Raw genomic sequence first — 24,345 nt, forward strand, 5'->3', positions numbered from 1 at the left:
GTTATATTACACAGTATTATACTGTAGTAGATTACATTTATTATACTACATTGATTCATGTTGTACTCTACTATAATGTATAATATACTTATAGTTTACTGTACTTTCCAGTACTATATAATGTACTGTAGCCTATGTTTAATGTACTGTCCTCTAGTAATACTATGAATTGTATTATAATCTACTGTATTATTGTACTATATGTGACCCTGTACTACTCCATGTGAATTACTATAATAAGTTGTTTATGTGATGGCTGTGGTAGTAACGATGGTGACACTCATATTTCCTATTCTTCTTGGCCTTGAACGCACCCTTCCTGGAAGTCATCATCGTCCTCAGCGGTTGATGTGTTGGCGGTAAAAAGTTCTGAGATTCGTCCCGTAGCTGTTCAGACTGAACCCCCCCCCCCCCCCCACCTCACCCACCCAGCAGAGACCGAGCTATGCCCCCCAAGACCGTGAAGACGTCTCTGGCGGACGCCCTGGAGGACCTGACGGCGGAGGACTTCAAGAAGTTTGTCCACCGGCTCGTGGACCGAAGGGAAGAGCCGCGCGTCCGACGCAGCAGGGTGGAGAATAAAAGCTTCCTAGAAGTCACGGACGTGCTGGTGTCACACTTCACAGAGGCGGGAGCCGTGGCCGTGGCCGTGGAGATCCTGAGGAGCATTGGCTGCAACGAGGGCGCAGACGCTCTGGGTGAGCCCCCCCAGCCCCCCCATCCCACCCCGGGTTGGATCAGACTAGAGAGACCAGTGGCTGTAACCAGAACAACAGAGACACGGTGTTCAGTTTAAAAGACACCACAGGCTCTGAAGGTGGAGAAGAAAGTCAGATGTTTGTATAAAAGCAGGATTCAGAGACATTTTAAATTAGCAGCAAAGATATAAAACATAAAAACCTGAACCAATAGATGGACAGTGACGTGGATACGATGCTTTGATGCTTCAGGAATCTGAGAATAAAACATGATCAGAGGGTTGATGCTGCAGCTCAAGGTTAAAATAGACCATGGAGTGGATTAGCTTAGCATAGCATAGCATAGCATAGCATAGCATAGCATAAAGACTTGAAGGTGGAGGAACCAGCCACACCGGTATAAGAGCTAAAATAATAATGTTTGTGTGTGTGCAAAAAAATGACTTGTGGCAGATTAAAATAAATAAATATGGAGCTCATTAGCTTATTTTAGCTTAGCATAAAGACTGGAAGCTCGGGTTATCTTTGACACAGCCTGAGTATTTTCATTCCACCACAGCTGAAACCGGTGCAGCAGGATTTTAACGTATCATGACTGGTTTCTCCAGACTCTCTGAGCTGTGGGTGTTATGTGGGTCACAGTTTTGAGTCTCTATAGGACAGGACAGTAAACACACAACTTTATCTCTGCTTTACAGCCCTCACTGTCCCACCCCTCTTATTGTCCCACCCCTCTTATTGTCCCACCCCTCTCATTGTCCCACTGTAAACAAAGACAGGAATGAAGTCAAATGTCTCTCTCTCTGACTGAGGGGACCAGATAACTACTGAAATGAAACTCATGTAAATAACTTGCAAGAGCTGATCAAGAAATAATTATATAATAAACTTAATCCTGCAAAGTCCTAAAATAATATTATCACACAACTTATGTAAGTTATTATAATCTAACTATATCCATAGAATAGTCCAGGGGTCACAGCATGTTGGACTCTGAGCATCAGGTGACTAACGCTGACTTCCTGTTGTGTTTTACAGTCAAGGAGACAAGTGGAGGACGTTGAACGTCTCATTCTCACAGTGAGTTGTCTTGTAAGGACTTTTTTTTGTCCTGCATGCGCTGACGCTGCTGCAGAGTTATTTCACAGGAACTCATCATTTTGTTAGAAGTTCTATCTCAGTGAAACGTTGAATAATTGGTCAGTTTGTTTGTCTTTATACGCGTATCAGTCGGCCATGGTGCCGTCCTTTCTGCTCAGGATTTCATCAGCTCCTCTCAGTGCTGCTACTTACTGCTAATGCAAAGGGAGCGTTTAGTTTTGTCTGACTTCTTCTTTACCAGAATCTCTGCACATGACTGAAGAGGAAATGCACCAGGAAGTAGAGTTTAGATGCATTTACAGACTCATCAGAGGCTAAAGGTCAACGCTGGTGATTTAACTCGTTAAAACGATCAGATTTTTAATTTCACCGTTTCCTGATTTTGAACTTTAATCCTCTTCGTTCCAAAGGTTGAACGATCAGTTTTTATGTTCGCCTAAGTCAAACTAATCCACTCTGTCGTTCTCCTTTTCTTCAGGGAAACGTGGCGTGCATCAAAACGTTCTCTTCAAGCGAGTGATCAGCGTTGGATGAAGCGCCGCCGTCCAGCAGCCGCCGTGCTGCAACCGCCGTGCTGCAACCGCCGTCCAGCAGCCGCCGTGCAGCAACCGCCGTGCAGCAGCCGCCGTGTCGTCAGCATCAGTTAACGGAGGGTCAAAAGAGACATTTATGGATCCATGAAGGAGGGTCTGGGCATTTCTTTTAGTGTATTAAGTTTGGTTTTAGACTCCAAAATAAAAACTAAAGGAATAAACTATAGAGTTGATTTGATTTCCAATTTAGAAAGAAAGAAAATTTACCTTTGGTCCTTTAGTACATATCAACGGTCGCGTTAACCAAATATTTTTCTGTCACAGTTTATCTGTCATTTTGACAGATTGCAATTCACACCCTGACCATTTAAATTATTTATTTATATATATAAAAAAACCTGCCTGATGGAAGCCTTGATAAAAGTGGGTTTTTGTGCAAATTGTACAAAAAAAAAAAAAAGGAGTTTGCATACCACCGAAGAACTTCAACCCTACGGTGCCATCTAAGAGCTGTTAGCGCTAGCAGTACCGGTCCGTTTTTTATTTTTTTAACCATTTAAAGTCAATACTGGTCTGAAAAAGTACTTCCATGACTTAAAATGTCACTTTCCCTGTCTGTTAAAGGGAGCTTGTTTTTTCTGAGGGTCACAGACCACCATGCTCTGCCTCCTTAGAAACCTTCCCTCTTTATTCTCAATGACAATCTGACTCTCTCTCTGATTTTCTGCATCTCGAGCCCCAGATGAGTCGATCAGATCCTCCAGAGTCTGAGCTTCATTTGATCTGATCAGTTTACCTGATACACACCTGGAGAGAATCTGAAACGTTTCATCTTCATTATCCACCTTAGTTTCTTTAACTGTTGGTGTTATGTTCACTTGCGTCTTGTTCCTGAGCAAGATCTGACACGTTATAAAGTATTATTAAACTGTGCAGCATGGTCTTGGTCTGAGTCACTCCTTCTAGCTGCATAGCTGGCGTTATTCTCCAGCAGCCGTTTAAAACGTTGGTATCTGTTCTCGTCAGACAGGATCTCTGCCTTTCCTTCTGTCTTACGGGACGATCTCGATGTCAATCAGCCCGTGACGCCTCCGGCTTCTAGACAACAACGTGAGCATTACTTCTGAACTTAACGTCTGCTCAGGCTCTGGTTTTTAAATCTGTCTGAATATGAACGAACCAAAACAGGACCTGCACTGGTGTCATGAAGCCTCCAGAGTGACATGAATACACGTCCATGTTTTATTTCTGCTTCCCTGCATCGATTCTTTTTCTTCTTCTTATTATGGATTCATTTATTCCATCCTGTAGAGCTTTCTGCAGGGTTTACTCATTTGATGTTCACCACCCAGAGGAACATTTAGTTTTACCTGCAGACTCACATCAGAACACACACAAGCAGGACGAGGCTGATTCTCAACACCGGTGCTGAGGCTCAGTTCAGTTCTGACTCCCAACACCACTGATGTCCAACCACAGCGCCTCAGCCTCCCTGCAGCCGGTGGAAGACGGCAGCGTCTGGATCGCCTCTGGAAGCGGAGGACGATCAACATTTGTCCTGTGCTGCAAAGGATTCTTCTGCACGGCCACCATGTGTACCTGTGCTTCTACACCAGATGCAAGGTTCAAAGAGTTTATTGTCATGTGCAGAGTGCAGAAACCTACAATATTAAAAGAAATAGAATATAAAAAGACACATATTAGGTGCACCTGGAGAAAAGCCACGCAGGCACAGAGACAAACATGCAAACTTCACTTATTTCACTTTTAAATGACTTGCTAACTTTCAGTCAGAGCTGTTGCTATCTCACTTTGCTGCTGCTGTAAACCTCGAACCTTAAACCCTGTTGCTTTCAAAGGCGGTCAGGAATACTAACTGACCAACTTCCTGTCACGGTTTAAGGTCTCCATGATGCTATGAGGACAAACTCCAAGGTGTTTGATACCAGAGGGCCATGTGTTTATCAGCTGACCCCTAACAGAGTCAGATCAGTCGTGATGAACGTGATGAATGGTCGTTTCTAATGTTCTACAGAGAGAAGGAATCTGTGCAGGTTTACAAACAGTCAGTGCAGGAACCAATGCTCCTGCATGGTGAGAGCTTCTTTATGTCCAGCCTGTACAGACATGAAGCTGCTGCACGTCTCCTTGTACACAAAGGTCTGAGAGCTTTAAATTAAACAGAATTAGAAATGTTCTAATCACGTCTGTCTGACTGAATCAAGTCCTCAGCCCTTAAACTGAACGTTGCCTCGTTGGGTTCGTCCTGTCATCAGGTCTTTCCTCTTTGCGCCGACCCTCTCCCTCTCTGCTCTTTCTCAAAAACTTCCACTGCTCTAAAACATCACCCCCTCCACAGATCACACCCCCAGGTCTCCAGCGCTCCACGGGCTTCCTGTTTATGTTTGACCCTGTTACAAATACAATTACATTTTTTATTTGATCACATTGTTTGTTAGATTCTTATGTCTTATGTGTGTATTATGTATATTTAATGTGACCTTGAGTGTTTTTGAAAGGCGTCCTCAAAAAAAAAAAAAGATTATTTCGAAACCAATGAGTTCAAAATTTCCGACAGCATTGAATGCACCGCAGCTCTCTTCCTATTTCTTGTGAGTTTTGCGCTTTGTTTCTGATCTGAGCCTCGGAGCAGATAAATGGCTCCTAAAAGCACCAAAGCAGTTCTGCTGGAAGTCCTGGAGGACCTGTCCCAGGACGACTTCAAGAAGTTTGTCAACAGGCTCCTGGACCGCAGGGATGAGCCGCGCGTCAGGCGCAACAAGGTGGAGGGTAAAGACCGCATAGATGTGACCAACGTCCTGGTCTCCACGTTTACCGAGGCGGGAGCTGTACCGGTGACTCTGGAGATCCTGAAGAGCATTGATTGCGCAGACCTCGCGGAGAATCTCGGTAAAGACCTCGCGGTTATGTAGACTAGTACAGTATATGATTATTCTACTTATAAACACGATGCTCTGAGTTTTACTTCCCTGATGGCTGCAACCAATCCGGTTCCTCCGTTTAGGAGGGAAAGGGAACTGTTCAATAACATAGAGAACATATTATTATATTATATATTCTTTACTAACACATAATATGCATTAATTACTGTTCTGACTACACTCTCAGTACCATTGTTTGAGGAGTTAGCATTAATCAACCTCTCAGAGAGTCTCCTCCTCCTCTCATTGGTCAGAGTGAGGCTAAAACTCCAGGGATGCAGGCCACGCCATCTTAAGAGTTTGGAGCATAGACTGTACAAAAAGTGGAGGCCATCATGACAGCTCCTCAAAAGTGAAACCAAAGGGTGTGTAGCTTCACCTGGTGGCTGTATGCTGCAGCCGAGGTCATATAAGCCCCGCCCTCCTACATGTTAGTGTGTTTGTCCCTCGAGAATCTTGAAAACTGAGAAAAAACTGATTTGTTATTCATTTAATTAATACTACACTCTGCTCTACCTCCACCAGTTACAAAGAAAAGTCACATTATACACTGTACTCCCACTGTATAAATAAGTCCCGCCCACTAACATGGAGGAGGTGGAGCTGCTGACCTATACTGCAGCCAGCCACCAGGGGGAGCTCTACTTGCTCTGCTCACTCAGTCATTTTCATGTCTGTCTTCATCTCAGTCTAACACCGTGTCCTCTTCATGTTTGTAGTTAAAGAGACAGGAGGACAATCCTCCACTGCTGCTTCCTGTGACAGTGAGTTGTTACCGTTCCGTTTTCTTTTTGCACTTTTGCACTCATCACCGATTACCTGTTGAATTCCATATTATTCATTCCTCTCTGGTACGATTGTTAGTCAAAATGTTGGTAGGACCCAAATGAAGGACGCAGCAAAACTTGACCTGGTTTACATCCACAAAAGACAATAGCTCTGAAGACACACAACAGGACTTAGACTGTCCATCTTAACTCTTGACGTCCCCTCAGCAGCACGTCGTTAGTCAGGACAGGAGCTTCCACTGCCAGTATTTGCAGAGTATTTGCACAAAAGACGGAAGTTTTCATCCGTGCGTCAGCAAAAGACGTCAACAGAAGATCCAGAAATGATCGAATCACTTTAATGATTGTCTTTGACGTCACAACATCAACAACTAGAAGAAAGTCGCCTGCTAGGTTTGAAGGACAATGGTTGAAAAGATCTAATGTTCAAACCAAATTAGGAGACACTGATCATGACTCCTAGTTTGAATGAGGAGAAGATGATGGAGCGTGGCTTGGCCTGCAAACATAGAATAGAATAGAATAGAATAGAACATCCTTTATTGTCATTGCAGAACACAGGTTGTACAGTGCAACACGGTTTAGTTTACAGGTCTACAAGATGCTCAGTACAAACAGTAAAGACAGTATTAAAAAGATAAAAATAATAATAAGAAATATCTAAATCTAAGGTGGAATGGATGGACTGTAATATAAATATTAATAACTATATAAATATGTTATATGCAGAGTAATGTGTCATTCAGTATAGATATGGATTATTTAATGCTCCTAAAAAATAAACAAAACACACAAAAATCATATTTTCTCACAATTATAAATCCTTTTTTTTTTTAAACTAAACCAAGCTCCAGTTTGTTTCTGAGTTGTTAGTGAAGTCTGATATTTGTTTCAGCTTCAGGGGCCTCAGCCGGAGCAGCTGGTGGAAGGACAATGGCAGAAGGTAGGTGTCTTAATTAATGCAACACTTGGTAATCCGTAGAAATCAGAGTCTTAAAGGACAATCATGAGTCGCTCTAACTTTTAGAAACGACAGCTTCATGTCCAGTCACCATGAGGATCATCTCTGCTCCTTTTTCCAGGCAAGCACTTTGTGGATCAACACCAACTGGAGCTGATCAGAAGAGTGAGCAACATCGCGCCCATTCTGGACGAGCTCCTCGTCAAAGACGTTATCCAACAAGAAACGTATGATCAAATCAGAGTTATGTCGACCTGTCAGGACAAGATGAGGGCGCTCTACTCCGGTCCGCTCAGAGCCAGCGTGAAGTGTAAAGATATCTTCTACAAAATCCTTCAGACACAAGAGAGATATCTCATCAGCGACCTCAACAAGGGCCAGTGAACGTACATTATCACATGTGATGAGATTTAAAACCTGATGCATCAAATGTTTCTCTGCTATTTTTATCATGTGAAAAAACAATGAATGAATGAATGTTTTCACCAGAAGTTTTTATCCAGCACACGTCAGACAAATCAGGAGTCTGTTTTTAACCTCATCATTTTTAAATAAAACTGAATTTTTCTCCTCAACGTTTGCATGTTCTTCGTCCCAGTAACGAGGCTACGGTATGTCGCCCTTCTTCAGACGTTTGGGGGAAGGAACGCTGCAGTGCTCAGATGGGTTTCTATCGGTAAATGTCTGAAGAACTCCTGAAGTAGGTCCTGAAAGTAGAGAAAGAGAACCCAGTCAAACATCTGGATTCTTTCCAGGGTTCAGAACGAGCAATGTTGAATCATGGAACTAAAACTGAAGAAGCTCAAGAAACCTGGAAGCTGATGAATCTTAAGGAAGGTTCATCTGGAGTCTCTCCACTGGGATATCATCTGATCACCATGGAGATGAATTAGTGTAGATAGATAGATAGATAGATAGATAGATAGATAGATAGATAGATAGAGCAATTCTGTGTCCAGTAGCATCATCACATAGAAACAGTCAAAGTAACAAAGAGGATTCAAATTCAAATACATCTGTTTTGAGTGGTTCTGTTATGATTCTTAATGACTCTGGAGACTCAGTCATGAGGTTTGAATGTTGGTTAAAACATTCTGTGGACAGATGTTCAGACTAAAGACAGGATCAAAGATCAAACCTGATTCCGGGATATATTCTGGATATTTGACTGAGAACCTTCACAAACCAGTTTATCACTAAATATTCTCACTGACTGCAAAGAAAACTGACACGTACAGACTAATATAAGCATTTATTCTGGTAAATAAGCCAACCTCCTAAACTTTGTGGGTGTCATGTTCGTCTGTCCACTATGGAAGTATTTCTGCCATCTGAGGTTGAACATAAATTTCTGAGGTTGAATTTTTTCAGCATGAAAATAATAAAAAAAATCATCAAATTTCTAGCCCTGAGTTTTTTTTTTTCAATGTCAAAAAATTCAAACTCAAAAATAAATTCAAGCTCAAAAAAAAATTCAACCTCAAAAACTTCAACCTCAAAAAAAATACAACCTCCAAAAGTACAAGCAGAGAGTGCCACCAGAGCCCATCTACGGAGAGCCTTGCCACTCTCTATTAAGTCCCATTGTAACGAATTTTGGTTGCAGTTCCACCAGATTTCCACTGGGGGCGATCGCCATGAGTGCAACATGAATGGGACTCTATGGAGCTAAACGGCTAAATGTGTCTCTTTCACCCGACTGTCGTTGAGAAATCTCAGATTTGATTGTAGGTTTTGCAAGTTCAACATGGGTGATAGGTCAAAAGTTGAATGAACGAGAACTTATGTCCTTTCGTTTTCTTACAGGTTGAGTTGTTGTTGCCCATAACACGCTAGCATTGTGCTAATGAACGCTGATTGGTCAGTGAAGGACTGATTACGACCAGATCCCGCTTGACGGCATCGTGGCATCCGAAGCGGGACCAGAATGTTAAGGCGGACTTTTTCGCCCAAGTTTTTTTTTTTTCAGCCCGGTCTTTTAAAACAACAAAACAAAAACTCTTCTAGCACGTGTATTTACCTGTGGCAGCTGTGTTGTCCATGCCTTGAGAGAAAAGAAAGTGCAGAGCGCGAAAGCACCAAAGCAGTGACTGAAGGATTAAAAAAGCAGTATCTCTGGTCGTACGATGTGTATGACGTCATTGACATTTTAAAATACTTTTTAAAGCAAATAAGTGACTCTAAAAAAATCTAACACCCAGCAATATGTCATTTCTTTGCATCTCCTTTCAAATACAATATTCAAATTACTGCACAAAAAATTATATCCTGAGAAAAGTGGATTTTGAGGGGTATCGCTCCATAGACAGCCATTCATTCTGCACTCGTCCTGAGAGCGCCCTCATATGGAACCAGAGTGGAACTGCAACCAGTTCAGAAGCCGGAAGTTCACTGAGAGGGGCACTTCTCCCCTTATTAGACATTCTCTGGTGCCACTTCTCTTCCTATTAGACATTCTCTGGCTATGTGGCGATCTCCAGTGTCTTTGTTTTTAGCATTTCTAGCTAACGTTAGCTATCACGACCAGTGGTTCTCACATTGATGTCATTGTCTATCTATGTACAATAGTCTTGGTAGTCTGGTCAGAATCATCTAACAAACAAATATTGTCAGATCTGTGATTGAGATTGCCCTATGGACGGTGGAGAATTATTTTATAGACTATATAACATGACGTAAACTACAGTTATCCCTCCTTCCTCTCAGTACAGGGTGTTAATCACATTTATTTTATCTAGGCTGCCTAAGTGCTGTCACAGATGTAAACTCTCCAGACTGGTCTCCTACTTTCATCTTGGCTACCAGAGAGGTAAACCAGCGACAGAGGCATCACGTCAACGTGAGGAAAGATTGAGGGCCAGAAAAGCTGATCAGAGCAACACTGATGCAGAAGAGACCTGCACCGAATACAGGATAATACATGGAGGTTGCATGTAGCCATGTTACATTAACTGTTTTGATAACTACGTATCATACCCACGTATTTGTTTACCTCAGAATTCAGCCTAAACAATTACCACCATCTTGATGAATACAGTTTGTAAATTATACAACTAACCTATCTTTCTCCCTCTCGCCCTCTTTGCCAAATATATTCTATATATGAAATTAAAATATTTTAAATGTTTCAATACTATTACTTGAGTAAGTATTTTAGTCAGATTTTACACAAGTATCTGTTCTTCCAACTGATCATGAATGTATGTACTTTTGACACCTCTGTATATTGTATATGTGTTTTTATATTTGTCTTCTTACTGATAGGTATTAAAAATATTTCATACTTTGTTTAAAAACTACAGAGGGAAGGAATCTGTGCAGGTTTAAAAACCGTCAGTGCAGGAACCAATGCTCCTGCATGGTGAGAGCTTCTTTATGTCCAGCCTGTACAGACATGAAGCTGCTGCACGTCTCCTTGTACACAAAGGTCTGAGAGCTTTAAATTAAACAGAATTAGAAATGTTCTTATCACGTCTGTCTGACTGAATCAAGTCCTCAGCTCTTAAACTGAACGTTGCCTCGTTGGGTTCGTCTACAAGTCCAGTTGCCTTTTTTGAAACTTTTTGGATATACTAGAAACATTAGGTAAAAACCAGTTAGCTACAGTTAGCCAGCTAGCTTGTAGCCTGATGCCAGTGGTACATTCATGTAACGTTACATTAAAGTTGAAACAGCAATGTAAATAGAGTGAATTACATTTACTCACCAGGTCAAAAATAAGACAGGAGTCATTCAGTGCTGCTTTGGATCTGAGGCCGCTGACCCAACCACGTATGCCTTCATTTGGCTAGCGGTATAGTCTCGTCTCGTCTTCTCCCGCTTATCCGGGTCCGGGTCGCAGGGGCAGCAGCTTCAGCAGGGAAACCCAGACAGCCCTCTCCCCAGCCACTTCAGCCAGCTCCTCCGGAGGAACCCCCAGGCGTTCCAAGGCCAGACGAGAGATATAATCCCTCCATCGTGTCCTAGGTCGGCCCCGAGGTCTCCTTCCGGTGGGACATGCCCGAAACACCTCTCCAGGGAGGCGTCCGGGAGGCATCCTTACCAGATGCCCTAGCCATCTCAACTGGCTCCTCTCGACGTGGAGGAGCAGCGGCTCTACTCTGAGCTCCTCCCGTATGTCCGAGCTCCTTACCCTATCTCTAAGGCTGAGCCCGGCCACCCTGCGAAGGAAACTCATTTCGGCCGCTTGTATTCGCGATCTTATTCTTTCGGTCATTACCCAAAGTTCATGACCATAGGTGAGGATTGGGACGTAGATCGACCGGTAAATTGAGAGCTTCGCCTTTCGGCTTAGCTCTCTCTTCACCACGACCGACCGGTTAAGCATCCGCATCACTGCAGATGCCGCCCCGATCCGCCTGTCAATCTCCCGCTCCCTCCTACCCTCACTCGTGAACAAGACCCCGAGATACTTGAACTCCTCCACTTGAGGCAGGACCTCCTCCCCGACCCGGAGTAGGCAGTCCACCCTTTTCCGACTGAGGACCATGGCCTCAGACTTGGAGGTGCTGATCTTCATCCCAGCCGCTTCACACTCGGCTGCGAACTGCCCCAGCAAGAGCTGAAGGTCGCTGTTCGATGAAGCTAAGAGGACCACGTCATCTGCAAACAGCAGAGACGAGATTCTCCGCCCACCGAACCCGATACCCTCCCCCACCCGGCTACGCCTAGAAATTCTGTCCATAAAAACTATGAACAGAACCGGTGACAAAGGGCAGCCCTGGCGGAGTCCAACCCTCACTGGGAACAGGTCCGACTTACTACCGGCTACACGGACCAAACTCACACTCCTTTGGTACAGGGACTGAATGGCCCTTAGTAAGGAGCCATCCACCCCATACTCCTGGAGCACCCCCCACAGGATGCTCCTGGGGACACGGTCGTAAGCCTTCTCCAGATCCACAAAACACATGTGGACTGGTTGGGCAAACTCCCATCTCCCCTCCAGCACCCTAGTGAGGGTAAAGAGCTGGTCCATGGTTCCACGTCCGGGACGAAAACCGCATTGTTCCTCCTTGATCTGAGGTTCAACAATCGACCGGACCCTCTTTTCCAGCACCCTGGCGTAGACTTTGCCGGGGAGGCTGAGGAGTGTGATCCCCCTATAGTTGGAACACATCCTCTGGTCCCCCTTTTTAAAAATGGGGACCACCACCCCGGCCTGCCACTCCAGGGGTACTGCCCCCGATGTCCACGCAATGTTGCAGAGACGTGTCAGCCAAGACAGCCCTACAACATCCAGAGCCTTGAGGTACCCGGGGCGGATCTCATCCTCTCCCGGAGCTCCACCGCCGCGGAGTTGTTTCACTACCTCGGCGACTTCTGCCCCAGAGATTGGACCACCCAACCCCAGGCCCTCCGGCTCTGTTTCCTCTATGGAATACGTGTTGGTGGGATTGAGGAGCTCCTCAAAGTATTCCTTCCACCGCCGGACAATATCCCCAGTTGATGTCAGCAGCTCACCACCCACACTGAAAACAGTGTGGGCATGTTGCCGCCTACCACCCCTGAGGCGCCGGACGGTTTGCCAGAACCTCTTTGGAGCCGATCGATAGTCTTCTTCCATAGCCTCACCGAACTCCTCCCACGCCCGAGTTTTTGCCTCAGCGACTGCCCTTGCCGCGGATCGCCTGGCCATCCGGTACCGGTCTGCTGCTTCAGGAGACCCACAGACCAACCATGCCCTGTAGGCCTCCTTCTTCAGCCTGACGGCTCCCTTCACCTCCGGTGTCCACCAGCAGGTTCGGGGGTTACCGCCGCGACCAGCACCAGCGACCCTGCGACCGCAACTTGAAACAGCCGCCTCAACAATGGCGGAGCGGAACATGGCCCATTCGGACTCAATGTCCCCCACCACCCCCGGGACGCGGTTGAAGCTCTGCCGGAGGTGGGAGTTGAAGACCATCCTGACAGGTTCTTCCACCAGGCGTTCCCAGCAGACCCTCACTACTCGTTTGGGTCTACCAGGTCTACGTGGTGTCTTCCCCTGCCATCTGATCCAACTCACCACCAGGTGGTGATCAGTTGACAGCTCTGCTCCTCTCTTTACCCGAGTGTCCAGAACATATGGTCGCAGGTCAGATGATACGACTATAAAGTCAATCATCGACCTACGACCTAGGCCTTCATGGTGCCAAGAGCACCGATGAACAACCTTATGTTCGAACATGGTGTTAGTTATGGACAAACTGCGACTCGCGCAGAAGTCCAATAACTGAACACCGCTCGGGTTCAGATCAGGCAGGCCGTTCCTCCCAATCACGCCCCTCCAGGTCACGCTGTCGTTGCCCACATGAGCGTTGAAGTCTCCCAGCAGGACAATGGAGTCCCCAGTCGGGGCACCATCCAGTGTCCGTCCCAGGGCCTCCAAAAAGGGTGGGTACTCTGAACTGCTGTTCGGCGCATATGCGCAGACAACAGTCAGGACCCGTTCCCCCACCCGAAGGCGTAGGGAAGCAACCCTTTCGTCCATCTGGGAGAACCCCAACGTACAGGCAGATAGTCCAGGGGCAAGCAAAATGCCCACCCCGGCCTTCCGCCTCTCACCCGGAGCAACTCCAGCAAAGAAGAGAGTCCAACCCCTCTCAAGGACTTGGGTTCCAGATCCGACGCTATGTGTCGAGGTGAGGCCGACTATATCTAGTCGATAGCGCTCCACCTCTTCCACAAGCTCCGGTTCCTTCCCCGCCAGAGAGGTGACATTCCATGTCCCAAAAGCCAGCTTCCGTAACCGAGGATCAGACCGCCAAGGCCCCCGCCTTGGTCTGCTGCCCAATCCACAAAGCACCGGACCCTTCATGAACCTCCTGCGGGTGGTGGGCCTACAGGGAGGCGAGTCCATGTCACCAGTTCGGGCTGGGCCCGGCCGGACCCCATGGATAAAGGCCCGGCCACCAGGCGCTCGCCCACGAGCCCCAACCCCAGGCGGTATAGTAAGACGAGATAATTTGTGATGTTGATGGCCTCATACGACGCAAGTAGGAAAAATCACCTTTACTTAGTGTGTATGGGTCATATCTTTTTTCACATGCAGGCTCGCCCAAAGATTTTGCGTACTCGACTTTCCATCATTTTTAATTACCGTTCTCCACTTCCTGGCCCTCATCTGAATTTTGCGCGTCATCGGAATTGCAAACCACCTATTGGCAGGACGTTGGATGAATTGAGACAGAGATCGATTGCTTCTCCCTGGTTACCCGGATGTTGAGTCTTGAGGTTGAAATTTTTTTGAGGTTGTATTTTTTTTGATGTTGTATTTTTTTTGATGTTGAATTTGTTTTTGAGGTTGAATTTTTTTTGAGGTTGAATTTTTTTTTGAGGTTGAATTTTTTTTGAGGTTGAAATTTTTTGAGGTTGTATTTTTTTTGAGGTTGAAATTTTTTTGAGGTTGAATTTTTTTTTGAGGTTGAATTTTTTTTGAGGTTGTATTTTTTTTGAGGTTGAATTTTTTTTGAGGTTGAATTTTTTTTTGAGGTATTTTTTTTGAGGTTGAATTTTTTTTGAGGGTGAATTTTTTTTTGAGGTTTTTTTAACATTGAAAAAAAAAAACTCAGGGCTAGAAATTTGATGATTTTTTATTATTTTCATGCTGAAAAAATTCAACCTCAGAAATTTATGTTCAACCTCAGATGGCACAGAAATACTTCCATAGTCCGCCTTCCTTGAAAATGTGCGCGCTCCCGCGGCCGAGGGCGCGCCTCCTTCCGGGAACTTTGCCAGGACGCTGGGCTGACGGTGAGCACCGAGTCTCCGTTATCCCGGTCACATCAGCCATGGATACTTGACTGTTATTAAGAAAAACAAGTGGACGGATTTCAGCAGAGCGACTGAAGGTAAAAAACGATTTAATAAATGACATTTGTGTGTTTTACTTTCACTTCTGCAGTTTTACTTCCCCTTAGCAAAAAGTAGTATACTTGAAGTTCATTTTATATGCATGCTTGAGTATAAGGATACGTATAGTAAGTATACTACAGACCATGTACTTGTAGTGTACTAGAAAGTATATACTTTCAAATATACTGCCTCAATTTTAGAATAAAATAAATATACTTGTAGTACTACACTTGAATAAACTACTTTTTGCTAAGGGTCCACCTGAGAGACGTTTTCAGCCAATGACATTCTTGTGAGGTCTCCCACCCATAAAGTAAAGGTTTGGTTCAGGTTAATGACCTCCTCCAGTGAAAAGTGTGTTTTGCTCATTGTTACGTGATGTTTAACCTTCTCTGTACAGGATGTGGTGATCCTACATCACTGCTGTCAGATGGTTTGTGTTTACGTTCTCACCAGAATCAGTCCACCTGTCAACTTTTGATGTAGAACATTTCTCCGAACACCGGCAACATTCAGTACATTTTCACCGAGCTCAAATAGAAGCTTAACTTAGTACATTACCACTGCTGTAGTTTGAGGATAGCAGACCTCCCTAAGGGCCCTCAGGGGTTAACTTCAAACGTTGTTGCATTGCCACTGCTGTAGTTAAAAGTTAATCAGCCCTCTCTAGAGCCCTTCTGTCGCTGAAAACTTTGCACATTGCCAAAGCACGTTAGCATGTTGCCAGTAACGTAGTTTGAAGTTTGTCCAATAGGGAGGTCTCCTACTGTTGTTAGAAACTTTGATTATTGCCACTGCTGTAGTTTAAAGTTTGTCGGCCCTTAGGGAAGTCCCCTACTTTCATTAAAAGCTTCTTTCAACACAGATAAGATACAGAATGCACAGTGAAATGTATTTTTGTACCTGCAGCCAGTAGTAAAAAAGTACTACAGTAAAACAGTAATAATTGCACATAACACACAAGGTAAACAACGTGGTGGTCCTCCCAGCACCAGTCCTCCAGGTGGGACACCTCCCTCCTGTAGGCTATCTTGTCGTCGTGGGAGATTAGTCCTACAACAGTGGTGTCGTCAACTTGATGATAATGTTGGAGTCTGACTTGGCGTCGCAGTCGTGAGTGTACAGCGAGTACAGCAGAGGGCTGAGCACACAGCCCTGGGGGGGTCCAGTGTTGAGAGTCGGGGGGCTGAAGTGTGGTGACCCACTCGAACCACCTGTGGTCTGACGGTCAGGAAGCTGTAGATCCACCTGCACAGGGAGGAGTCCAGACCCAGGTCATGCAGCTTAGAGGCCAGTCTGGAGGGGACTATGGTATTAAATGCTGAGCTGTAGTCAACAAACAGCACAATGTCCACATGGGAGAGGGTCTTGTGGAGGAGGAAGGTTATGAAGTGACAAAAACCCTGATTCACATTCGGTCCTACATGTCCTGTGTGATACGTTCTTATCATTTTCCAGGCAGAAACAATGACGACTGAGAAGATCCTCGTTGAAACACTGAATCAGTTGAGTCCTGAGGACTTTCATCAGTTCAAGTTACTCCTTCACACAAAACGTTTATCACTCAAACCATGGGAGCAACTGATAAAAGCAAACACAGAGGATGTAGTGAAGCTGTTGGTGGAGTTGAACAGAAAAGAGTGTGTGGAGGAGACCAGGAAGATTTTATTGAAGATGAGGAGGACTGATCTGGTGAAGAGGTTGTCAGGGGTCGACTCAGGAGCCAAAGGTAAGACAATGAATTATTCTAATAATATACAGGAGGTCTTTAATATGAAAATCTAGCAGGTTATATGAAGAAATCCATCCAGCAACCTCCAGCATCTGCAGATTGTAATCATGTCACTGTTGAACAGGTTTTAGTGTCACGTTGAGATGAAATCTTTTCTGTTCTAAACCTTAATGAACCCTGACGTTAAACAATTCATTAATAAGTCTTTGTTTCTAAGTTTCAGATCAGCATCAGATTCCACTGACCCACAGAGTGAGTAGTGTCACATTAATCCATTTCACACAGTACAACTTGAATTCATCGTAAACACATCCAACACAAATACAGTTTCTAATTTTCCTCCCATATTCTCCAATATTCTCCCGGGCCCCTTCAGGAGGTCTCCTACTGTTGTTGAAGACTTAGCACATTGCCAATGCTGTAGTTTAATGTTTATGTCAGATGGGGGCCATTTAGGGAGGTGAGTGACTTCACCTTTGACCCATGAACATTTCTTTTGAATTTACCAGGTGGAGATGATGGTGTCTGTTATAGAGCTGCTCCTGGAAACACTGGCTGATCTGAGTGACATCCAGCTCAGAGACTTTCATCGTCACCTGAGAAGAATTCATCGTCCCAGATATGACTCCAGCTTCTCATTGATGCTGGAGGACTCAGACCTGCAGGACACAGTGTTTACAGTGGTGCAGACCTTTGGTCAACAGTCTGTGGAGGTGACCATGGAGGTTTTACAGAAGATGAAGATGACTGATCTGGTGAAGAGGCTGTCAGACAGCAGCTCAGGACCCACAAGTAAGACAACAAAGACAAAAACATGTAATAATCTGTCTCATTAGCTGTGATAGAGGAGAAGTGTTGGGAGGGTTACTTTTAAAATGTATTCCCCTACAGATTACAGATGTCCTAAAATGTAATCTGTAATGTATTCCCTTGAATTACTCAGGTAATGTATACTAAATACTTTTGGATTAATTTAAACTCACTTCAAAATTGTCTAGCTGTGCGTGTTTATCTGGGACACTGAACACATGCTTTAGAGAACGATCTAATTACTGTCTTCAGAGAAAAACATAAATGTGGTGCGTTCTGTCCTGCAACTGATACTATGAGGGAAATTAAAGTGCAACATGGCTGCTTTAACAAGCAAGTGTATAACAAAGCAAAAACATGCTCTGAATGTGCATAAATAAAAATTGTAAATTGCAATCATGCACTTCGTGAACTCACAGTAAACACATTATCAGTTCACAGAAGTAAGGTTGTGCACTGCCAGTCACAAAGTCAAAAATCAGCACATTAACTTTGCTCTGGGTAGCGGTGGCAGGTGCTGCGATGAGCCGCTAACATTTATGCAGAACGCCCTTGTAAAAATACACAATTTAAAACAGGCCTTGTTTGTGAGTGTAGGACAAACAACATGCGAGCCGGTGGACATTAACCCTCCTTTCTTTCCCTGCATGTGAGCACTCTCAGCCAGCGGAGCTGGATTAATAGTTACCAACTTACTTAATTAGCCAATTTACCTCATGAAACTCCTTCAACTTAGACGATGCTGAAAGCAGCTTCATTGATGGTTAGCTTGCACTGCACTGTGATGTTGCGACTTTCTTGACCAGGTTTGTAGGTAAAATGTTCTCTAAATTTCCATGCCAAAAATTAATTTGTCCTCCTCCAGGTCATTTTTCTCATCCTCTGCCATTGTCATTCGGTTGTGTGTGGAAAGTCCTCTCATGCATTGACTTGCAGCGTAACTGCACACATAATGCCACCTGCATCCGCAAAGTGCAACCTGTTGACCTGTGTGTAGTGCCGTAAAGTAATCCCTAAGTAATACGTTCTTTTGAGAAAGTAACTGTATTCAGAATACAGCAAATTAAACTGTAACTGTAACGGAATACAGTTACTCTTATTTTATATTTTAAATACGTAAAGCCGTTACATGTAATCCGTTACTCCCCAACACTGTAGAGGAGCAGGGCCAGATTAACACTTCACTGTACCCTGGGCAACAATATTCAAGGGCCCCATCATCATGACCCCAGGATCACCTTAATCTGGCAAAATACAGAATTAATTACAGTAATATACAGTAAATATACTCAATACTTCAATAACTAAAAGTCATCAAGTGCATTTTGATGTACAGATGTGCAAATGCTCATAGAACTACAAATGCACCACTATGTTCTCTTGTCAAGGCCACTCACTCACTTATGATGTTATGAAAACAAAACACATCGGCATCAGTATAATCTAGCAAAATTGACCCACTACATAGAGAGGGAAGGAAGCGTCCTCCATTTTCACAAAAAAAGCAACCCCTTTCAAAGCATTCAAAATGTATTTAACAACACCTACTCCCAGCACAAATGTATTGAATTGATAGAGCCATCACAGAGGAAGTCCACAGACAAGACACAAACAAAAATCCATAATCTCCTAGAATCAAGTAGCATTTTGGTCCTCAGCTCATTTTAAACAGGACAATCAAGTTATAGTGGAATATAAACATTCTAAAATCTGCCTGTTTTCTCTCAACAACATCTAATTATAACACCCATTAATGAAATAAATTCTTCACACACAGTTGAGGACAAGTAAGATGGTTTACCTCTACCCTTATTGCCATGCTTCTCAAGGTGCTCCTTTAAAAAGGGGTCAAACTCCGCTATCAGTTCAAGTAGTCCCAAATAGTTCCCATTGTGCACGGAGCCCAGCAGTTCGTTGTCGCCTCGAAATGTCAGTCCTCTCACTCCCAAAAATTTAATAATGGCAACCACACATCTAAGGACTTTTTTCCAGTATGCTGTTCTGCTTCACACTGTCGGGCAAGAGAAGTGTCAACTCTGTATGCGTATTTAGACCTGTGCAATAAGGAAAGCGTGTTTTGTCTGTGTTCTGAACTCTTTTCACGGTCACTAATCCTCTCTGGATGATTCCAATCACAGAATCCGCTATTAAATGCATGCTTTTGGGATGACAGGAGTTTGCAGGCATAGCAATAGACTGATCTAGCTGATGGTGAGTAAAGAAGCCATTCCCATGGCACAATTTGATTGTTTGGGACACGGCAATGAAGCAGATCATTGGTGAGGGAGCGTGTCCTACTCCCAAGTCCAGACCCCCTCACCGATGCAAGATACTTGGCAGCCCGGTTCTGGAAAGCTGCAGGCCCTCGGAAGATCGCCTCTTCCTGGAGCGGCTCCATAACTGGCCTCAACAGTGCAGGATCCCCTGGGAGTAGAGGCGTTGAGGTGCAGGGGCTGCTCGCAGACTCGACGAGCGGTTCAGATGGCAGTGAGACTCGAGACCCATCACCACTTCCCTCAACGGTCGCACTCGCAGTAGAATCCGGGCCGTCGGTTGAAGATGCTGCCAGGGGCTCTTCACTCTCAGGGCTAACATTAGCTAGTGCCGGCAGTGAAGAAAGGTCCTGGCTAGCTAAGCTGTCCTCGTTGACGGATTCCGTCTTAGCAGAACATTTGCTAACACTGACTAGCGTGAAGAAATTCCCTATTTTCGGTATATATTTAATATTTTGTGCTTTCCTGATATCCTTCTCCTTTTTTAATTTCTGTTTAGCGCTCCTACTTAGCTTCTCCATGTTTGCATTTTTTGAGTTGTGTTGTGTAGCGGCGCTTGACGTCACGCGACCTGCTCAGTGCACGTTGATTGGCGTCACCTTTGACCTGCCTCATACGGTCTAACCAATGAGGAGAGTCTCAGCTCACGGTCACAGTCACAGGCAGCCAGGGGCAGAGATTATGTGCAGCGCATAGACTGTATAAATTCAGCGCAACGGCTCCGGCTGACATTTTAATATATAAACGAGATATAACCAGATATTTTGCTTGTGCCCTCACTACCCTGGGCCCTTTATAGGTCGTGGGCCCCTGGCCAATTGCCCAGTTGCCCATATAATCCGTCCTTGTAGAGGAGGTGTAATTGTAGTTTAGCACATCTTTACAGAGCCACATTGTCTGATACAAAGAGCTGATGGTTGTTAAATCACTCAGGAGTCTTTTGTCTCCTCAGAGAAACACTCTGTGGACGAACACCACTCTGCACTGATTCAGAAGGTGAGGAACGTGACTTCTGTCTGATTCAGTATAAGACAGCTTTCATTCAAAAGATGCTTCAGTGTTCACAGTACGTGAAAAAGCTTCAGCATGAAAATTTAAAGAAAAAACAACTTTAATACAATGAGGTTCCAACCTCTGTTGGTGCTTGGACCCATAATAAGGGAAAAGGAACCATTGTTTGGTTTGTAGTTTGTATTGATGAATATACAAATGGATCAGGACCTTGTGAAATCTTGGAGACACATTCATGATCATCCCAACAGATTAAACATCCTGAATGTATTAACTGTTCCAGGTGGCAACAATGGCAGCTGTTGAACAGCTGCTTGTGGAAACTCTGAAAGATCTGTCCTATGGGGAGATGTATTTATTCATTCAGCACCTGCAGAGGATTGTCTACCAGAGGAATCCCTCACACACCCCAAAGATGCTCAGGGCGTTGAGTTACACATCATTAAGTTCATATATACTGGATGTGATGATGAATGAGGTTGGCCAACAGTCTTTGGAAGTGAGCAGGAAGATTTTAGAGAAGATGAACAGGACTGATCTGGTGGAGAGATTGTCAGGGGTCGACTCAGGAGCCAAAGGTAAGACAATGAATTATTCTAATAATATACAGGAGGTCTTTAATATGAAAATCTACCAGGTTATATGAAGAAATCCATCCAGCAACCTCCAACATCTGCAGATTGTAATCATGTCACTGTTGAACAGGTTTTTGTGTCACGTAGAGATGAAATCTTTTCTGTTCTAAACCTTAATGAATCCTGACGTTAAACAATTCATTAATAAGTCTTTGTTTCTAAGTTTCAGATCAGCCGCAGATTCCACTGACCCACAGAGTGAGTAGTGTCACATTAATCCACTTCACACAGTACAACTTGAATTCATCGTAAACACATCCAACACAAATACAGTTTCTAATTTTCCTCCCATATTCTCCAATATTCTCCCGGGCCCCTTCAGGAGGCCTCCTACTTTTGTTGAAGACTTAGCACATTGCCACTGCTATAGTTTAAAATGTATGTCAGATGGGGGCCATTTAGGGAGGTCTCCTACTGTCACTGAAACATTGGTACATTGCCACTGCTGTAGTTTGAGTTTTGTCAGGTGGGGGTCCCTTCAGGAGGTCCCTTACTGTTGTGGAAGACTTAGTACATTGCCACTGCAATAGTTAGAGGTATGTCAGCCCTCTGGGGCCTTTCGTACATGAGGCCCCAGGTGATGAGATCAACATTTCAGGTTTTTTTCACATTCGGTCCTACATGTCCTCTGTGATACGTTCTTATCATTTTCCAGGCAGAAACAATTGAGAAGATCGTTGTTGAAACACTGAATCAGTTAAGTCCTGAGAACTTTGATGAGTTTAAGTTATTCCTTCACACAAGAGGTTTATCATTCAAACCATGGAAGCAACTGAAAAAAGCAAACACAGAGGATGTAGTGAAGCTTTTGGTGGAGTTGGACAGAAAAGAGTGTGTGGAGGAGACCAGGAAGATTTTATTGAAGATGAGGAGGACTGATCTGGTGAAGAGGTTGTCAGGGGTCGACTCAGGAGCCAAAGGTAAGACAATGAATTATTCTAATAATATACAGGAGGTCTTTAATATGAAAATCTAGCAGGTTACATGAAGAAATCCATCCAGCAACCTCCAACATCTGCAGATTGTAATCATGTCACTGTTGAACAGGTTTTAGTGTCACGTTGAGATGAAATCTTTTCTGTTCTAAACCTTAATGAACCCTGACGTGAAACAATTCATTAATAAGTCTTTGTTTCTAAGTTTCAGATCAGCAGCAGATTCCACTGACCCACAGAGTGAGTAGTGTCACATTAATCCACTTCACACAGTACAACTTGAATTCATCGTAAACACATCCAACACAAATACAGTTTCTAATTTTCCTCCCATATTCTCCCGGGCCCCTTCAGGAGGTCTCCTACTGTTGTTGAAGACTTAGCACATTGCCACTGCTATAGTTTAAAATTTATGTCAGATGGGGGCCATTTAAGGAGGTCTCCTACTGTTATTGAAAAGTTGACACATTGCCACTGCTGTAGTTTGAAGTTTTTTAGACCTCGGGGGACCATTAGGGAGGTCCTTTACTGTCACTGAGAAGTTGGTGCATTGCCACTGATGCAACTTGAAGTTTGTCAGGTGGGGGCCCCTTAAGAAGTTCTCCTACGGTAGTTGAATACTTAGTACATTGCCACTGCTATAGTTGTAGGTTTGTCAGCCCTCTGGGGCCCGTTAGGGAGGTCTCCTACTCTCACTGAAAAGTTTAAAGCTTGTCAGGTGGGGGCCCCTTTTGGAGGTTTTCTGCTGTAATTCAAAAAAATCTAGCATATTGCCACTGCTGTAGTTTCAATTTTTTTTAGACCTTGGGGATCTTTAATAAACTCAGTTCCTTACTCTCATTGAAACGTGGTACATTGCCACCGCTGTAGTTTGAGTTTTGTTGTGTCATGTGGAGGCCCCAAAATTAGGACTCTAATGTGGGGAGTAGGTGTTGATGCTGTTTTTGAAGAGGAAACATGACAGTTTATAATTACAAGAAAATATGGAACTATTAAAAAAATAAACCTAAAAACAGAAAACAATGAGTCACCTTGTGTCAACTAAAGACATGGACACACACACACAGGTGTAGTTTACTGTATTTGATTATTTGGACAAACAGTGTTGTCACTGGTGACGTTAGTGGATTTAACTGTGATACTTTTTCTTATTTCTAAAACATTAATGAACAGAAATGAACAGATGAGTGACTTCACCTTTGACCCATTAACATTTCCTTTGAATTTACCAGGTGGAGATGATGGTGTCTGTTATAGAGCTGCTCCTGGAAACACTGGCTGATCTGAGTGACATCCAGCTTGAAAGATATCAGTATCTCATCATGGAGAAAATTCATTATGTCAGATCTTTGTCATTGGAGTCATTGATGCTGGAGGACTTAGACCTGCAGGACATAGTTTTTACAGTGGTGCAGACCTTTGGTCAGCAGTCTATAAAGGTGACCATGGAGGTTTTACAGAAGATGAAGATGACTGATCTGATGAAGAGGCTGTCAGACAGCAGCTCAGGACCCACAAGTAAGACAACAAAGACAAGTAGATGACCGCAAGTGATCATAAACGGGTCCATGCCGTGGCCAAGTCGTCCTTGAGCGTGACACAGAGGCATTTACACATCACCAGTAGTGCCCCTTATAGACCATATTGCACGAAACTTGGTGGGCTTGTAAGGAGTCATCCACAGATTATTACTGTCAAATTTCAAGCAGTTTACTGAGGTGGTTTGTGAGATAAACATGTAGTCGTTGTAGCGCCAACTACAGCCCAAATTTCAATAAACGTGGCATGAGTGTACGCAAACATATTATAATGACGGTTGCTAAGTTTCATAAGGATTGGGTGAATACTTCAAAAGTTATAGGCATTAAAGTCATATGAAATGTTTCCATGTCACCTGTAGCGCCCCCGTAGACGTAATGTCACGCAACTTGATGGGCATCTACACAATATGTTACAGATTGTGTATGCCAAATTTCATGAAGTTAACTATTACAGTTTTTCAGATATTGAATTGTTGCGTTTGTAGCGCCCCCTAGAGACAAAGGGTCACAAACGCTGGGGTGCTTGTACAGAATCATGTTATTATCAGT

General features: G+C 44.1%; 2 protein-coding genes across 2 annotated transcripts; both read left to right on the forward strand.

Annotated features, from left to right (window-relative positions):
* Positions 1 to 419: 419 nt before the first annotated feature.
* LOC311496629 (apoptosis-associated speck-like protein containing a CARD) lies at positions 420 to 3,783 on the forward strand. Its single transcript, XM_084556527.1, has 3 exons — positions 420 to 698; positions 1,737 to 1,778; positions 2,278 to 3,783. The coding sequence occupies exons 1-2, from the start codon at positions 446 to 448 to the stop codon at positions 1,760 to 1,762; spliced, it is 279 nt and encodes a 92-aa protein (XP_084412653.1). The 5' UTR covers positions 420 to 445; the 3' UTR covers positions 1,763 to 1,778; positions 2,278 to 3,783.
* Positions 3,784 to 4,950: 1,167 nt separating this feature from the next.
* LOC311496628 (apoptosis-associated speck-like protein containing a CARD) lies at positions 4,951 to 7,598 on the forward strand. Its single transcript, XM_084556526.1, has 4 exons — positions 4,951 to 5,242; positions 5,994 to 6,038; positions 6,958 to 7,005; positions 7,145 to 7,598. Exons 1-4 carry the CDS (start codon positions 4,990 to 4,992, stop codon positions 7,405 to 7,407), a joined length of 609 nt encoding a protein of 202 aa, XP_084412652.1. The 5' UTR covers positions 4,951 to 4,989; the 3' UTR covers positions 7,408 to 7,598.
* Positions 7,599 to 24,345: the final 16,747 nt, after the last annotated feature.

This window comes from Chelon labrosus (genome assembly GCF_963514085.1).
Source record: "Chelon labrosus genome assembly, chromosome: 12".
Lineage (NCBI taxonomy): Eukaryota > Metazoa > Chordata > Actinopteri > Mugiliformes > Mugilidae > Chelon > Chelon labrosus.